Genomic DNA, 17,631 nt, shown 5'->3' on the forward strand with positions numbered 1-17,631 from the left:
ACATTACCTTGTCAACAAAGGTCCGTCTAGTCAAGGCTATGGTTTTTCCAGTAGTCAGTCATGTATGGATGTGAGAGTTGGACTATAAAGAAAGCTGAACACAGAAGAACTGATGCTTTTGAACTATGGTGTTGGAGAAGACTCTTGAGAGTCCCTTGGACTCAAGGAGATCCAACCAGTTCATCCTAAAGGAGATCAGTCCTGGGTGTTCATTGGAAGGACTGATGTTGAAGCTGAAAGTCCAATACTTTGGCCACCTGATGCAAAGAGCTGACTCATTTGAAAAGACCCTGATGCTGGGAAAGATTGAGGGCAGGAGGAAAAGGGGACTACAGAGGATGAGATGGTTGGATGGCATCACTGACTCAATGGACATGGGTTTGGGTAGATTCTGGGAGTTGATGATGGACAGGGAGGCCTGGCATGCTGCAGTTCATGGGGTCACAAAGAGTTGGGCACAACCGAGCGACTGAACTGGAACTGGATGCGATGAACTGACTCATTGGAAAAGACCCTGATGTTGGGAAAGATTGAAAGCAGGAGGAGAAGGGGACAGCAGAGGATAAGGTGGTTGGATGGCATCACCGACTCAATGGACATGAGTTTGAGTAAACTCCAGGAGTTGGTGATGGACAGGGAGGCCGGGCACGCTGCAGTCCATGGGGTCGCAAAGAGTAGCACACTGCTGAGTGGCTGAACTGAACTGAATTTCATATAATTAGTGCGGCTGACAACATTTGTTTTATTAGACTTTCTATTTCTCTGTTCTATTTTGAAATTTAAAAGGTTTTCAGAAAAGGACTCCTCTGTATCACTTAAGCTATGTTTCACCACCCCCACCCCAGTAGCAAAGAACTGGCTGAAAACACAAGCCAGGAATGTACCTGGCATTGCCTCTGCCCAGGTATAAGTGATTGGCTGCATGCCAAAGAACTGCTTTCTTTCTTTGAAGGAAATACGGGGGAAGGTTTTACCTCTGGGGCCCACCTCACAGCCTTCTGCTTACAATAGTCTCAGGGGAGCGAAGAGTTTTAAGTCCAGGATCAGTTTGTATTTAAGGAATTTCCTGCAGCAGCAACTGGGGGCGGATCGGCCTCACTGTACCACCTGCCCCAACGTGGCTCTGACATCCTCCCCCAGTTTGTGTGTGTGCACATAATCACCATCCCATCGCTGGGCAGGTCCTCGTCTGCACACAATGGTTATTTATGGCCATATGCTGCAGTATTTCCACTGACTAAGATTTTCCCAACATGTTTACTTAGGCCAGGCCTTCCCTGGGACTGAGTTGAGTCATGAGCCTTCATCCCTGCATACCTTGTACAGAGCACCTGGGACTGAGAGCCAGCTGGCCAGGGACTCCCCAGGGCCCTGCCACAGCATACACAGAGAAGGCACCCAGAGCAAAAGCGTGGAGTCTAGTGAGATTTGGGGCCTTGCTTGTATTTTAAAAAAATTATTTATTTATTTAGTTGACTGCACCCTGTCTTAGCTGTGGCATGTGGGATATTCATCTTCATTTTGGCAATGTAAACTCTTAGCTGTGTGACATGTAGGATCTAGTTTCCTGACCAGGGACCGAACCTGGGCCCTTTGAATTGGGAGCATGGAGTCTTAGCCACTGGACTACCAGGGAAATTCTTTGCTTGTATTTTTTTTTTTAAAGCCTAGTTTTTGCAGGACTTCCCAGTGGTTAAGACTCTGTACTTCCAACACAGGAGGCTCGAGTTCCATCCCTGGTGAAGGAACTAAAATCACACATGCCATGCAGTGTGGCCAAAAAGATAAATTAAAAAAACTAATAATAATAAGGTCTAGTTTTTAAGGCCAGGGAGCAGGAAGAAGGTCATCAACATTGGTTAAGTGTCCCTTTTCCATGAACCGAACTCATGCTGGTTGTCAGGGGACCTCCTGCTGTGTCCAGAGGGCCACAGTTCACACAGACCTATCACAGCGCTCTCCCGTGACAGCTGGCTTGCAGACACAGCGGCCCGTGTCACAGGGCCCCGAGATGCCGGCTGGATCACAGTCACACTTGGAGTCTCTGGAAAGAAGAAAAAGAAAATTAGAGCTGTGTTTCCAAATGCTCTGAACTACACACATGAAGATCAGGCGCTCATAAACAAATGTCACCAACTTGAGTCAATCTTTCATCTTCAATGAGGCCTCTCTTAGCTATTCTTGTCCATGCTAATCTCTCTCAGACCCTTTAAGAATTCATCTGTCCATGCTACTAATGCTACTCAAAGTGTGGTCCGTGGCTGGCAGCCAGTCCAAGAACTGTTTACTACCCACTGCTGGAGAGAGGAGGGGTTCGCCTCAGAATGTAAACCAAACTCATCATGAAACTGTTTAGTTTGGTTGACTGTTTGCGTCAGTTGACTTAAAATTTTTTTTATCATTTGTTTCTCTATTGTTTAATCCAGGGGTGTCTGCTTTCATCACGGTTGATTCCACCTATTTGCTTCTTGTTCATTTAGTTCTTCCTTCTGGTAGCACTTCTATTTCACAAATAATTCATACCCTGCAATTCATTATTTAAAGTATACGACTCATTGGGTTTTAATTGATCCTCAGAGTTATGCAAACAGCACCACAACCAACTTTGGAACATTTTTATCACTCTACAGAGAAAGCCTGTTGTCCTTTAGGAATCACCCTCATTGCCTTCCCCCAAATCCTCAGCAACCACCAACCAACTTTTTGGCTCTGGAGATTTGCCTGTTCTGAATGCTTCCTATAAATGGAATTGTACAACATGTGGCCTTTTGTGTTTTGATTCTTTCACTTAGTATGTCTTCAGGATCCATCCATGCTGTATCATGTATCAGTAGTTCATTCTTTGCATGGCTGAATAAAATCCCATCATGTGAATATACTACGTTCTGTTCATCCACTCATCAGAATGCACATTTAGGTTTCTACTTTTTAACTATTATGAATAATGCTAATTATTCATAGTAGATAATTTGTGTACATTAATGTGAAAATTTGCATACGAGTTTTTGTGCAGATACATATGTTTTCATATCTCTCGAATGTATATCTAGGAGTGAAATTGCTATCAGTTTCACTGATATTTTTTTCTGGTTGCAAGACTTTCCTCGATGAAAAAAATCAGTATTTTCATTATTTAATTTTGGCACAATCTCCTTGTCTTGTGCAGACTAGCGCTTTAACTGATGACTGGTCTCTGACTAACCAAAGTCCTGGTCTCTATGACCGAGCTTGCCCCATAAGCATATGTATTTATCTCATGCATCTAACACCAAGTTTGTTCTCTTCCCTACTGACCTGCTCCTCCTGACTGCCCCATGACCCCATCAGAGCCTGCCCAAACCTGCCTCTGACTCCTCCTCCTTCACATTTCTCATCTAATCAGCGCCAAGTCCTATTGGGCTTCCTGAAGATTTCTTTTCCAATCTCCACCTTTCAGTTGCCATGGTCTCTTCCCTATCCCGGCCCCTCTGAGAAACACATATTCAGCATCTACTGGTTGCTAAGCACTGGGGATAGTAAAAAATACGAAACAGTCCTGCTCTCTGAGTCGCAAGGCAGGGCAGATACATGAACAGCAATGGCAAGAAAGTGCAACTGCAGCTGTAGCCAAGCTGGAACACGCTCACGGGCCTCTCCCCGCAGCAGTGAACACGGCAAAGCCAAAACCAGGCTTCCATTCTAGTGGGAGAGACAGACAGATACATACATAAAGTAAGAGACTGTAAAACAACAGAGTCAGCACAGAGCAGTGGGGACTGGTCCGGAAGGCCCCTGAGAGGGGACGGACAAGGTGGGGATGGAACCTATGAAGCTCTGTGTGGCTGGCTCTGTGGGAGGGAAGAGGACTCCAGGCCAAGGCCAAGGTCACATCACTTGGCTCCTTTGAAGAAGGAAAGGAAGCCTGGGAGGGGGTGAGAAATGGAGCAGAAGCCTCAGGTGGCAAATGGAGAAGGCAGGAGGGTCTTGGAGGCCCTAGCTGCCTAGATTGGAAGTTTCGATCTCATTCTAGGTGGGAAAGAAGCTAATGGAGGTTTGGAGCAGAGCCATGATGTCATCTATTTCATAGTTTACAAGGATTACCAAGGGAGACAGGGCCTAGGAGGGGTCAGGGAAGGCTGGGAGGGGAAGAGAACCGGGGATGGTGGTAAGAAGGATGGCGCAGGCAAGGCTGGCGGGTGGGTCTCGCATGGACAAGGGGCTGGAATCATGGGTGATGAGGAAGCGGTTTCTCTGTGGGCAGCCTTCTAGCCCGTGGCTTCACTGCCAAGCTGCTCCTCCCCAAAGCCAGCCCAGCACCTTGTTGGCTCTGCACCGCTGCGGGCTGGCCATGTGACTTATAAGGTGCGCTTCACCTTTTTCCAGAAAAGTAAGTTGAGGAGGACTAGAGAATGCTTCAAGCTAAAGGAGATTCGAATTATGCAGGAAGTTCTTCTACTCTAAATTCACTTATCTGAAACAAGTTCCAGGTTAAAACATAAAGGACTCTTAACTTCCGCCCTAGTTTGTCTATAGGAGGGGTAGTTGTCAGGGTGATGAGCATGGCCTCCACAGACAACATTCTGAGCCTGAGTATGAAGTCCACCCGCAACACCGGGCACCTTATTTATCCTCTCAGGGTTTAAGTTTCTTATCTTTAACACAAGTATAACACTAACCCAAAGTTTTTAGGGTTATTGTGAGGGTTAAATGAGATAATGCACACATAGTCCCCAAAAGACTTCCCTGGTGGCCCAGTGGCTAAGACTCCAAGCTCCCAATGCAGGAGGCCTGGGTTTGATCCCTGGTCAAGGAAGTAAGATCTCATATGCTACAACTGAGACTTGGTGCAGCCAAAAAATAAACATTTTTCTTAAAATAGTGTTTCCATAACTCAGTTACTTAGTAACAGTTACTCAGTAGTTGTAAGTGGTCCCTAACGTTGACACGATCGCCACTAGTCACAGTGGAACCAGCGGTGGTGGCACAGGCACTTACAGGAGCTTCCGGTCTTGGGTGCACCCAGCATTGGTGAGGGTGTGGAAGCCTGGCAAACAGCGGTCACACCTGTCCCCTGTCACACCTGGCTTACAGCTGCACCGCCCAGTGTTGTCACATCGAGGGCTAAGAGAACCTATAACCACAAAGGAGGGGAAAGGAAAGAAGAAAAGGAACTATTTCATTCATATGACATTAGAGGGCAACCGTCACCGTATGGGAGCTCAATAAATACTAAGTAATGAGTGTTCATTGGAAGCACTGATGCTGAAGCTGAAACTCCAATACTTCGGCCACCCGATGCGAAGAGCTGACTCATTTGAAAAGACCCTGATGCTGGGAAAGATTGAGGGCAGGAGGAGAAGGGGACAGCAGAGGATGAGATGGTTGGATGGCATCACCGACTCGATGGACATGAGTTTGGGTGGACTCCGGGAGTTGGTGATGGACAGGGAGGTCTGGCACACTGCAGTCCATGGGGTCACAAAGAGTTGGACATGACTGAACAACTGAACTGAACTGAACTGAATCACCATGACCTGCTGCCTTGGGCAATTCTTTCACATCATTGGGATACGCATCCACCACTAGGGAAAATTCTGACAGCCAAGGATGGCTTCTTTGGGGAAAGAAATATAAATGACTCCGGAAAGCATTATTATTTATATATCTGCTCTGGTTTCAACATTAAGTCATTTGTCAAATCCTTGAGATCTTAAGAAGGAACATTTGTGAAAGAGCACATGAGCCTCCACAAAGACAGGATGCAAAAGTGAGCCACCTTCTCCCTTATCTCTGGCAGGCAAACAACATCTTTCAAGGGTCAGTGCTCACATGGTATGATTGCAAGAGTAGAAAAAAGCCTCTTAACCAAAAATATCTCTACCTACCTGGAGCAGTAGAAATTCTCACCTTTGGAGCATCACCTCTTGTGAGGAGTGAAGACTCTGTGCATCTTACCTGGTTTGGGGCTCTAGAGTACTTTCCTATGATTAATTGTTTATAGATATGCTCTATAAAATGACCTCGCAGATTGTTGCTGAAAGGTGAGAGATGCTCAGGATAACAAAGTGTGCCATCCTGGAATCCAGCCACCTTTAGCACCTCCCCTTCAACCACCCCCAGTTCAAGCTTCCTCCTTCTCTCACCTGGCCCCTACCTCCATCCTGACTCCCTACACTCCATTCTCTCTATAGAAGCCAAAGTGCTCCTTTCCAACGGAGTTTGAATCATCTGACTGGTCTGTTTAGGTCTTCTGATGGATCTAGGTCTTCTGATAGGTCCCTGCTATTAGCGGAATAAAGTGCAAACTCTGACCTACAAGCCTTGGCCTCTCTTGCCTCATCTTCTGCTCCTTCACTGAGGTCCAGCATCCTAGCTCCCCTCCCTGTTCCTGGAATATGCTGATTGTTTCCCTCCTCGGGGCATTTGCACCTGCTGCTTCTTCAGCCTGGAATGTTCTATCCTGAGAACGCACCCTAGTTGGCCCATTCTCAGCACTTACGTCTTGATTAACTTCTCTAGAGAAACCTTCTCTAACTCTTATGTCTATAACATTCAGCCCACTGCTCCCTCAGTCCTTACCCCTGCTTACTGATAACTCCCTCAGCTTGTGTTCCCTGCTGAATTCCCAGTGCCCGAAGCAGAGTCCTAGATGTCTGTTGCATTTATTAGCCCTCAGGAAGGAGGATGTGGTTATTGTGAAAGGAGGAGGAAGCCAAAAGATGAGGTAGAATGTGGTTCACCCACTTGATAATTTCCCTAAGGCTGGCAGTATTATAAATAATACTATATCTGAACTGTGATAACAGGCTATTCATAATCTATAAAGCCAACAGAACACTAACCAGTTGTTCCTTCTTTCTTCTAATCTCTTACTTGACTGTGAACTTTTAATTCACTTATAGATACAAATCAAATCAATAAAGGTGTTTGGCTCTGTGTCTATAGCCGCAGGTGGAACATGAAATAAACTAGTTACATTCACAGTTAGAGTCTGTAAGAGTCTCCGTGTCAACCTTGCAAGGCTTGAAAGGATCCTCAGTGATAAGAACAGAAACTACCTTTTATGCTCTGTGTGAGACACTGAATTGGGCATTATATATATATATATTAGTTCACCATATTTATTGGTGAATTAAGACCTGATAAGATATCAAATCCATTTGTGGATAATTGGGAGCACTCAGAGGATCAGACAGCTCACACCGGGAGCAGATAGAGAGAAGAGGGGAAGGCACCTTGGGTGGAAATTGAATATCACTGATTAAGCAAAGGGAAAGGGTGATAGGAATGGGAAGAAGTCTCCGAATAGTGGAAGCCAAGGGAGGAGAATTCCAAGGAGGGTTAAGGGAGGAAGAAGATGGAATAGTTTCCAATATCTAAGACAAGAGAGCACTTAAGATGAGAGTGAGAAGAGGCCACTGGGGTTGGCGTTTAGAGACACACAGCAGACGGAGCTAAGAAGGTAAATTCCTGTTTAAATTTATACAATTTAATTATTTAAACATAAATGAGTACATCTGGGACCCAGAAACATGTTTTTTTTTTCTCCATTCAAATTACTGGAAATTATGTTTTTAATTTAAGAAAACTCTCCCCCAGGTCTCCCGCATTGTAGACACACACTTTACCGTCTGAGCTACCAGGGAAGTCCAATTTAAGAAAACTCTCCCTACAATAGTTTTTCAGAAGCAACTCTTACTAGTCCATGGTCTGTAGCCTGCCAGGCTCCCTTGTCCATAGGATTTCCCAGGTAAGAATACTGGAGAGGATTGCCATTTCCTTCTCCAGGGGATCTTCCCAAGTCAGGGATCGAACTTGAGTCTCCTGCACTGGCAGGTGAATCCTTTACCACTGAGCTACCTGGGAAGCCCAAACTAAAGTAAATGAAGCACCTAACTCAATGTTTCCCAAACTAAAATAAATGAAGCACCTAACTCAATGTCTCCCAAACTAAAGTAAATGAAGCACCTAACTCAATGTCTCCCAAACTAAAATAAATGAAGCACCTAACTCAATGTCTCCCAAACTAAAGTAAATGAAGCACCTAACTCAATGTCTCACACATAGTAAGTGCTCACAAAAGCAGTTTATGCCTGAATCTTCTAGGTCTCCTTCAAGCCTTGCAAAGTTGACATGGAAACACGTACAGGCTCTTACTATCAACAGGATTGATTTATTTCATGTTCCCAAACTTCCAAAATAATAGCACTGGGTTTTCAAAGTATCTCATTAAAATAAAAACACCTGTCCCAATTCCTATATCACGAGCTACTCTTAGGAATTGTGAACAAATGGGCCTAAAGGATAGATGAAGAAGAGCTTCTTGTTTCAAATGTGTCCCCAAAAAGCACTTCAGGACTTAGGTAGTACTGTCTATATGCATTAGAGGACTCAGGAACATATTCTAAAATGACTGAGAGAGCTTGCTTCCTTTTGAGAATGCTTAAAAAATATAGACACTTGCATTTTTAAATAGCACTATATTATTGTTATCCAATCACTGTATTTAATAATAATTAAATTATTATCTAAGACATGTTTCAAAACAATAACTCAAATGTTATAGTCTGAGTAATTCACTGCATGGCTTGTACATATTTAAAAAAAATAAAATTAAGAGAACAAACCCAATATCATTAATGTCTGTACAGATCTCAAGAATTTAGGTATCAGGGGAGGAAAACACAAACACGCAGTGAGTTTCAAAGTATCCACAGAAAGCTATCAGGGTTACAAGAACTGAGGATAATTCAGCCCTGTTGCTGAGCCCCTAAAATCATCACCTAAAAATAAGTCTAGTTGGTATCTTTAGAAGAAACTGATGTAACTGAATATACAACAAATTCCCTTGGGAAGTTATATTTTGAAAGTGAAAAATACCCTCTGGCTGATGGGGAAACTGAGAAATCACACAGAGAATTAAATTCTTGCTACTGATTTTGTGACCTGTGCAGTCAACAGGTAGCTGGAGATGGCACACAGTGGGGACAGCCCCGGCCATCACCGTGCCACTCAGCCCTCGACAAGTCCCATCACCTCCCTCTCTAAGCCTCTGCTACCTCATTGTAAAATGAAAATAATAGCACTGTCTTCATAGGGTTATTTGTGAAGATTAAATTAATTAGTGGATGAAAGTGTTTAGAAAAGTGCCTGGCACAGAGTAAGCGTGTAATTCATGTTAACTATTAATATCATACAAGACATAAATCATCACTGGGCTCCACTGCTTCCTACTGGGTTGTTCACCCGGAGTCCAAGATGTCTATTCCCCCAAAGAAAGGAAAGAACCAGGCTCACTGTTGCTGGGTGGCAACAAACGAGAGTGGAGAAGAAGAGACAGCATGGTAAAGCCTCTTCACCATCTAGCTTCACCACGCAGGCTCCTTGTCTACTCCCAGACTAATAGCCTTGTCTTCAGGCCAGGCTTTCCAGCTGAGCCAATTGCATTTCTCATCACATTCACGCTGATTATTTTCCTGGGATGACCCAACTCTAGTGACTCACAACAAAGCCACATCACCTAAGGGGATACGGGCTTGTCAGAGAGGTTAAATGCCCATTAAAGTGAAATCATTTTTCTTTTAATTTTTCTTTGGTTCAGAGGGAGAATTACTAAACCCCAAAGATTCTGGATGCTGAGTCAAAGCCACAAGACTGAGCAAATCTGACTCAAACCATATGGTAGCAGCAAGTCTGGTGAATCTGAGAATGACTGCTGATGTATGGGTCTGTATCACCATGGGGTCACCCCCCGTTTTCGAAGGCTCCCCAACACACGCTACTTGCAAGTCATGGCTGGGCCAAAGCCTGCCCATTTTTAGATTCTTTCAGCTGCTGCTAAGAATCGGCTCCACAGAGTTATACTGAGTCATAAGGCTATACCTTTTTGGTAAATTAACATTGATCACATTATAGTATTAAACACTTTTTGGCAAAGAGAAATAGATATGCCAAGGAAGACAATAGACAAATAAGGTAGCTTTACAAAGTCCCAACTTCAGGGACTTCCCGAGTGGTCAGTGGTTAGGACTCCCCACTTCCACTACAGAGGGCACTGGTTCAATCCCTGGTTGGGGAAATAAGATTCCGTGTACCTCATGGTGTGGCCAAAATAATTGTTTTTAATTTTTTAAGTCCCAAATATTTATCTCTCTCTTCCTCTTTATCTTTATTAACTTGTCTTTACTGTCTGCTCATGACTATGATGGTAAAGAATCTGCCTCAGTGAGGGATACCCCGGTTCAATCCCTGGGTTAGGAAGAGTCCCTGGAGAAGGGAATGGCTACCCATTCCAGTATTCTTGCCTGGAGAATCCCCATGGACAGAGGAGCCTGGCGGGCCACAGTCCATGGGGTCGAAAAGGGTCAGACAGGACTGAGCAACTAACACTTTCACTTTTCATGATGACCTCAGCAGGACATGTGCATCTGTGTACACATAAACTGCCTATAGTTCTGAGAATACAGCAGTGGGTGATACATTTAGAACAAGAACAACAAAAACAGGCTCTCCTAGGAACCAGCCACCCTACTAGGTCTTCTTATTTATTGTTCTATTTTCTCTTGCTCACCACCCTGTGAAGGATTCTAATCTACCTATTCTGTGTCTGTCTCTTTTATCAGTCTCACTTTATCTTGCCAGCACCCAGCATAGCACCAGAAACAAATCTTTCTAATCTCTTATTTTTGAGAGGCTGGTCAAAGGGATAGTTATGGAAATGAAGAACTATCACTGGAAGAATACAAGCTTCTTTGTGGGTAGCCATTTCCTTCTCCAGGTCAAAGACTCATCTGCTGGGAAAAGTCATCGGGTGCCTCTCTTGGGGCTGGAATTCCAACTAATGGGCCCTGAAGACCACAGCTAGTTCCTACAACCTAGCCTTAAGAGAAAACATATTTCCTTTCAGATTGAAATTGCTAAAAAAAAACACCAGTGTCTAGTAGATTCCCAGTTGTTCTAGAAATTTTTAAATAAACTTTATTTTTAGAATTATATGTTCATATGTTGAAAGGAAATTATTAGTTTTGCCATATATTTTTCTGTTCTGTTTGTTTACTTTTGGCTGTGCCATGGGGTACCTTAGTTCCTAGTCCAGGGATCGAACCTGTGCCCATGCATTGGGAGTACTGTGGAGTCTTAACCACCGGACCAACTGGGAAGTGTCTATTCAAGAAAACTGAACATCTGCCTTTTGGTCTGCTCTCTCTCTCTTTTCCCCTGCTTCCCTCCCTCCCCATTGTCTCCCCTCCCCCTCCCTCCCTTTCCCCTATTCTCTCCCCTCCCCCTCCCTCCCTCCCTCCATTCTCCCCCCTCCCCCTCTCTCCCCATTCTCTCCCCCCAATTCCCCCCCTTTTATCGGACTACCTTTGGAGTTGCAGTTGCAGGGCAAACAGCGGTCTCTCTCCCTGTGTCTGTAAAATCCTTCCTTGCACCTCTCACAGTGAATGCCACCAGTGTTGTCGCTGCAGTGGAGGCAGCGGAATCCATTTCCTGTCAGTCTGTGAAGTTCCTGATCAAAGATGCATTGCCTGGACTTCCCATTGCAATCACAGACTAGGGATTAGGGGGGGGAAAAGAAGACATCGTCAGCAGAAAACAAGTTGGGGCAATTCTCCTAGGTGTTTTATTATTATTATTAATAAAAATGATGCCCAGGGTACTACGTACTAGTTTAAACTGCTCGGTAGCAAAAGGTAACGGGGTGAAATTGGCCGCACGACGATGGAGGGAGTTCTCGGTTTACCTAAAGGAAGCATTGCTGGAGGAGTGTTGCCTTGGAGAACACAAAACGACGTGCAGTCAGGGTTGCAAGACTGCCAGACCCCTCAAGACAAACCAAAGCTCTAACATTATGTATTTTTATGTGAAAAGTCCTGATTTAAATATATGCAAGGAATTCATCTCTAAAATTCTGTGAAACCCCACAGTACAAGTCTATGGGCTGGAGAAGACCTGAGGACCGCCAGGATGTGCACTCTGGCACGACTGTGAAACAGCTGAAGGTGTTATCTGTTCAAGACCTATAGCATCTGTCCTTCCAGTGATGGTCAAGGAGCTAATTTTTTTTTTAATTTACTTTATTGAAACACAGCGATTTGCAGTGTTATATTAATTCCTGGTGTTCAGCAAATACATACATATATACATTCTTCTTCATATCCCTTATTATGGTTTATTACAGGATATTGAATAAGTTCCTTGTGCTATGAGTAGGACCTTGTTTATCCACCGTATATGTAACAGTTTGCATCTGCTAATCCCAAACTCCCGATCCTTCCCTCCCCAACCCAGCCCCCCTGGCAACCACAAATCTGTTCTCTACGCCTGTGAGTCTGTTTCTGTTTCATGGATAAGCTCATTTGTGCCACATTTTAGATTCCACACATAAGTGATATCATATAGTATTTGTCTTTCTCCTTCTGACCGACTTCACTCAGCACGATAATCCTAGGACCATCTGTGTTGCTGCAAATGGCATCATTTCATTCTTTTTGTGGCTGAGTAGTGTTCCATTGTGTGTGTGTGGATCACGTCTTCTTTATCCATTCATCTCTCGACCCACATTTAGGTGGTTTCCATGTCTTGACTACTGTGAATAGTCCTGCCATGAACACAGGGGTGCATCTATCTTTTTAAATTACAGTTTTGTCTCGGTATATGCCCAGGAACAGGATTGTTGGATCACATAGCTACTTCAGTTTTTTAAGGAACCTCCATTCTGTTTCCCAAAGAGGCTGCACCAATTTATACTCCCACCAACAATGTAGGAGGGTTCCCTGTGCTTGAGGAGCTAATATGACTATCTGGACAGGTATTTCCTCCCCTCTCACTGTGCCATAAGGGTCTCTCCCAAAGCCAGGAGTCAAAAAGAACCACAGTCCCATTAAGAAGGACTTTCCCCAGGTTTCTAGGAAAGTTTATGTTATGCATGTTCCAAAGAGACTCGTGGGGTGACTAACATGTCCATGCGGGACAGAAACAGCCCATGAGTTAACAGGGGAAATCCTTAGCGTTGTACCTGGCACACAGCAGACCCCCAGCAAATATTTCAGCCACGGTTTGGAAAAGATGATGAGCCTTGGGGTAAAAAGAATGGTATCAAGTACCAGTTCTGCTAGTTCCTCAGGCAATCACTTCAACTCTCTGATTCTTTTTTCTTTTATAAACGTAGACTGCATTTTCTACCTCCCTGGATTGTCGAAAGGATTCTACTGACAAAAGAAGATCAAGTCCTTGGTCTATGCTATTTCACCCCTCACTCACAGGAGAGAGGTATTGCCTCAGATGAGAAAAATGCAGCTTACAAAAGTTAAGTAACTTGACCCAGTGGAAAGCTGGGATTTGAACCTCTGTCTGTTGCCAAAACCCACTTTCTTTCCCCCAGAGACACTGTCTCTGTTGGCCATGCGACCCTAGTGAGAACTTGTCTCTGGCAATGCCCAGGGCCGTGACTTACCCTGGGGACTCATTTTAAAAGTCAGCAAATGTACCAACAGATACAGAGCAGCTGCCTGTGCAGGCCTTGGCAGCTCTGATGGAACAAAGGTGGCCAAGGTGGCTGAGTACAGCCGCTGACCTTCGTGAGGGACTTCTTTGCAGTAACTCCTAAAACTCATTCTCTTACTCCTGTGGCTGCCCCTAATCTGAGCAAAGTCAAGAACCTATCCAGAGACCAGTATGTTTCTGGGATTTTACATTCAGCAGCTCAGTTAATTCTTGCAATAACACTTTAACATGGGTTTAATAATTTTCATTCAACAGATGAAGAAATGAATGCATAGAGGGGGTGGGTGTCTCACCTCAGCTGACACAGCGAAGTGGCAAGGGTGTAAATGCTCCCAGGTGTGTCCAATCACAAAGCTCTAGCCTTTCCATGTTACTCTTGCGTCTCAAGGCTCTGGTCTGCTCCTATGTGTAGGTATTCTTTCTGTGACTCCCTCATGGAAAGTTATTCAGCCTCTTCTCCAGTTCTTCCTAATCTGGCAAGATGTCCCATCCCTCCTGAGACAGCTCTGGTTGTTACACATTATTTTTATGCAATTTTATTTTTTAAACTATCATTTTTTTAATTGTTTCCCCTCCTTTTCTCACTCATCTGATATTTTATTTATTTTTGGCTGCACTGGGTCTGCATCGCTGTGCCCAGGCTTTCTCTACTTGCAGTGAGCATGGGCTTCTCATTGTGGTGCTTCTCTTATTGCAGAGCACAGGCTCAGAGGCTGTGGCACACGGGCTTAGTTGCTCCGAGGCATGTGGGATCTTCCCAGACCAGGGATGGAACTCATGTCCCCTGCATTGGCAGCAGATTCTTATCCACTGAGCCACCAGGATGTCCCTGCAATTTTAAATGTGCCTCTGTCCCTATAATTTTATCATGCATTCTGTTCTTCTGTGGAAAACAACAACACATACACAGACACACCTACTCTCTTCTCTACTTATTGACTCATCAGACATTTCTCACATTTACATTTATAAGGCGCTGCATTAGCCAAGCCCTTGAGTATCTGAAGATAGGACCATCTTCATCTTTAGCCTTCTCTTCTTCAGGTTAAGCTGAAGATCTGTCACCTCCAGAACTTTCAACCATTTCCCAAGTCACGATTTCTAGGTTCATCTTGACTCCCTTCCTAGGAACAAACTCTCATTTTCACTGCTGCTGCTGCTGCTGCTAAGTCGCTTCAGTCATGTCCAACTCTGTGCGACCCCATAGACAGCAGCCCATCAGGCTCCCCCGTCCCGGGGATTCTCCAGGCAAGAACACTGGAGTGGGTTGCCATTTCCTTCTCCACTCATTTTCACTACCTTTCTTTAAATGACCAGAATTTATTACAGCTCTTCAAATGTGGTTTGAACAGCTTAGCTTACAGCAAGACCAGATATTATAATTCCATAGATGAGCCTAACATTTCACTAAACTCACAGCCCATGAAGTTTGCATTCAGTTCAGACTCCCAGGGCTTTTTCACAGAACTGATGCCAAGCCGAATCTTTCCCAACGAATGTTTGTGTAACGGATTTTTCTGGATCTCCAACAGATGTGCCACACAGCTGCCATGTGCTGTGAAATTTCTGCCGAGCAGCTCATTAGGCACGAACAAGAGCTAAATCCACCAGCCAATGATCCTTGTGAGGCTGTCCAGTTGGATCCCACACTGAGCCAGTGCCCTCCCTGCCCTGGATGACCTTTGTGAACAATCTCGAAATAATTTCAAACGTCTCATTGCTTTTTTTTTTTTTCCTGCTTTTTGTGTGGTCTCTGTTTTCTTTTTTGTATTTATTTTATGTTTATTCTGTTTATTTGTCTGCGCTGGGTCTTGCAGGACCTTCGATCTTTGTTGCAGCATTCGAGCTTCTAGTTGCAGTTTGTGGGATCTACTCCCTGACCAAGACTCAGCTGCATTGGGAGCGTGGAGTCTTAGCCACCCGGACCACCAGGGAAGTCTTTTTTCATTCAAAACAAACTTTTTGCTGGTAGAAGTTAATTTCATTAGGAAGTGATGTATTTTTAGAGCATTATTTTAAAAATAGAAAACCCCGTTATCTTTTTTTAACCATTTCCCTTTCCTTCTGTCCCTTCTGCTTTAAAGCTCTGTTATGAAAGAAATGATGTTCTTCCTTTAAAATTCACAGCCTTCGATGGAGATGCCTTCATATAATTCCAATCAGGAGGCCTTTAGGCAGCATCTCTCCACTCTGGAACTCTGCGGCAAACCTATTGTGAGCTACCCTGCTCTCTCTCAGTTGGGCTTCTCTTTAAGCCCAGGGTTAGGTACGTTTCCCAGGTGGCGCAGTGGTAAAGAATTCGCCTGCCAATGCAGGAAACACAGGAGACATGGGTTCAGTGATTCCCTGGAGTAGAGGAAATAGCAACCCACTCCAGTATTCTTGCCTGGAGAATTCCACGGACAGAGGAGCTTAACGGGCTACAGTCCACGGAGCCACAAAAAGTCAGATGTGACTGGGCACACACACCTATAATACATTTTAAAACAAGAGGAAACTCTAAAAATGTTTTTTTATTATACTTCCTTTTTTATGTTTAGCCTTGTTCAGCTTTAAATCTGTTATAGAATTTTTTTTTTTTTTTTTTTTGAAATCTACTTGCTATTCTTCTAAATTTGGGGCCAGCTGTAAATTTTGTAACTATATTGTCTAGTTTCCATCAGGGAGCCTTGACACAAAAGCCAGTGATACAAGTATAAAGAGGGGGTCCTGGACATGTCCTGGGTCCATTGGGAATAATTTGTCAAATCCTTTCATCCAACAAATATAGACTGAGCATCTATGTGCCATACCCTGTTTTCAGGAATTTAGCGGTAGCCAGAAACCAACAGATGGGACTACCCTGGTGATCCAGTAGTTAAGAATCTGCCTGCCAATGCAGGGGACATGGGTTCCATCGCTGGTCCTGGAAGAGCCCACATGTTGTGAAGCAACTAAGCCCACGCAACACAACTACTGAGCCCACACAGCTAGAGCCTGTGTTCTGCAAGAGAAGTTACTGCAATGAGAAGCCCAGGCACAGAAATGAAGAGTGGCCCCGGCTCACTGCAACTAGAGAAAGCCCACATGCAACAATGAAGACCCTGCACAGCCATAAATAAATAAAATTTTTTAAAAAACCAATAGCTGTCCAAGACTTCATGGAGTTTTCGTGATACTTAGAGGAAAAGACATACATTTCATCCATTCATTTAGTAAGTATCACTTCACATCTAACAGGGGCACTGCCCTGGTGCTCGGACACTGGGCTTTGTGAGCCAGCAAGATTTCAATAAAGGGAATCATAATGTTTTATATGGGCTTCCCTGGTGGCTCAGCCAGTAAAGAATCTGCCTGCAATGCAGGAGACCTTGGTTCAATCCCTGGGTTGGGAAGATCCGCTGGAGAAGGAAATGGCAATCCACTCTAGCATTCTTGCCTGGAGAATTCCAAGTAAGATATTAAATATACACTTATTTGAGATATATTGGGCTTTGTCACATACACATCTTGGACATGTCCTTTGTCACATACATATCATGTTATCACGGTTTTCCTCATTCTATCGTGAACAGGCATAGGTCCAGGATCTGGCATTAAGCTATTACTGTATCAGAAAATACAGAAACAAATCAGACTCTGACCCTGAACAGACCTGAAGACATATAGGGTCTAGAAATTAAGAGTGGCAGAATCTTTCTCCTTATCTCACTGATTCTGTATCACAGGAATCAGGTCCTACCCACTACCCTTATTTGACTATTCATTTCTATGGTACTCTTTCCAAATTAGGGACATCTTTTCAAGGTTTTGACTTCCCTGGTGGCTCAGACAGTAAAGCATCTGCCTACACTGGAGGTGACCCAGGTTCGATCCCTGGGTGGGGAAGATCCTCTAGAGAAGGAAATGGCAACCCACTCCAGTACTCTTGCCTGGAAAATCCCATGGACTGAGGAGCCTGGTAAGCTACAGTCCATGGGGTCGCAAAGAGTTGGACATGACTGAGTGATTTCACTTCACTTTCAAGGTTTTGTCCTGTCCCCTCAACATCCCCTCACTCCACCAGCCTAAATCCTTGCCCTGTCAGCAGGGATGCTCCTCAGGAGCTAAAGAAAGGAGACTCAGCAAGTTCACCTCAAGTCCCGCAGAAGCCCCACAGAAACCAAA

The 17,631-nt window shown here is 44.3% G+C and overlaps 1 protein-coding gene across 1 annotated transcript in view; it reads right to left on the reverse strand.

Annotated features, from left to right (window-relative positions):
* The window catches only part of LAMC2 (laminin, gamma 2), a gene marked incomplete at its 5' end in the record, with an annotated part of 67,640 nt that overhangs the window by 33,913 nt on the left and 16,096 nt on the right, over nucleotides 1-17,631 (reverse strand). The window contains 3 exons of the mRNA XM_010853129.1: nucleotides 1,946-2,044; nucleotides 4,975-5,110; nucleotides 11,344-11,532. Of these exons, the coding sequence (XP_010851431.1) occupies nucleotides 1,946-2,044; nucleotides 4,975-5,110; nucleotides 11,344-11,532 (424 nt within the window). The remainder of the gene's footprint in view (nucleotides 1-1,945; nucleotides 2,045-4,974; nucleotides 5,111-11,343; nucleotides 11,533-17,631) is intronic.

The sequence above is a fragment of the Bison bison genome, unplaced genomic scaffold (assembly GCF_000754665.1).
Source record: "Bison bison bison isolate TAMUID 2011002044 unplaced genomic scaffold, Bison_UMD1.0 scf7180017864322, whole genome shotgun sequence".
Lineage (NCBI taxonomy): Eukaryota > Metazoa > Chordata > Mammalia > Artiodactyla > Bovidae > Bison > Bison bison.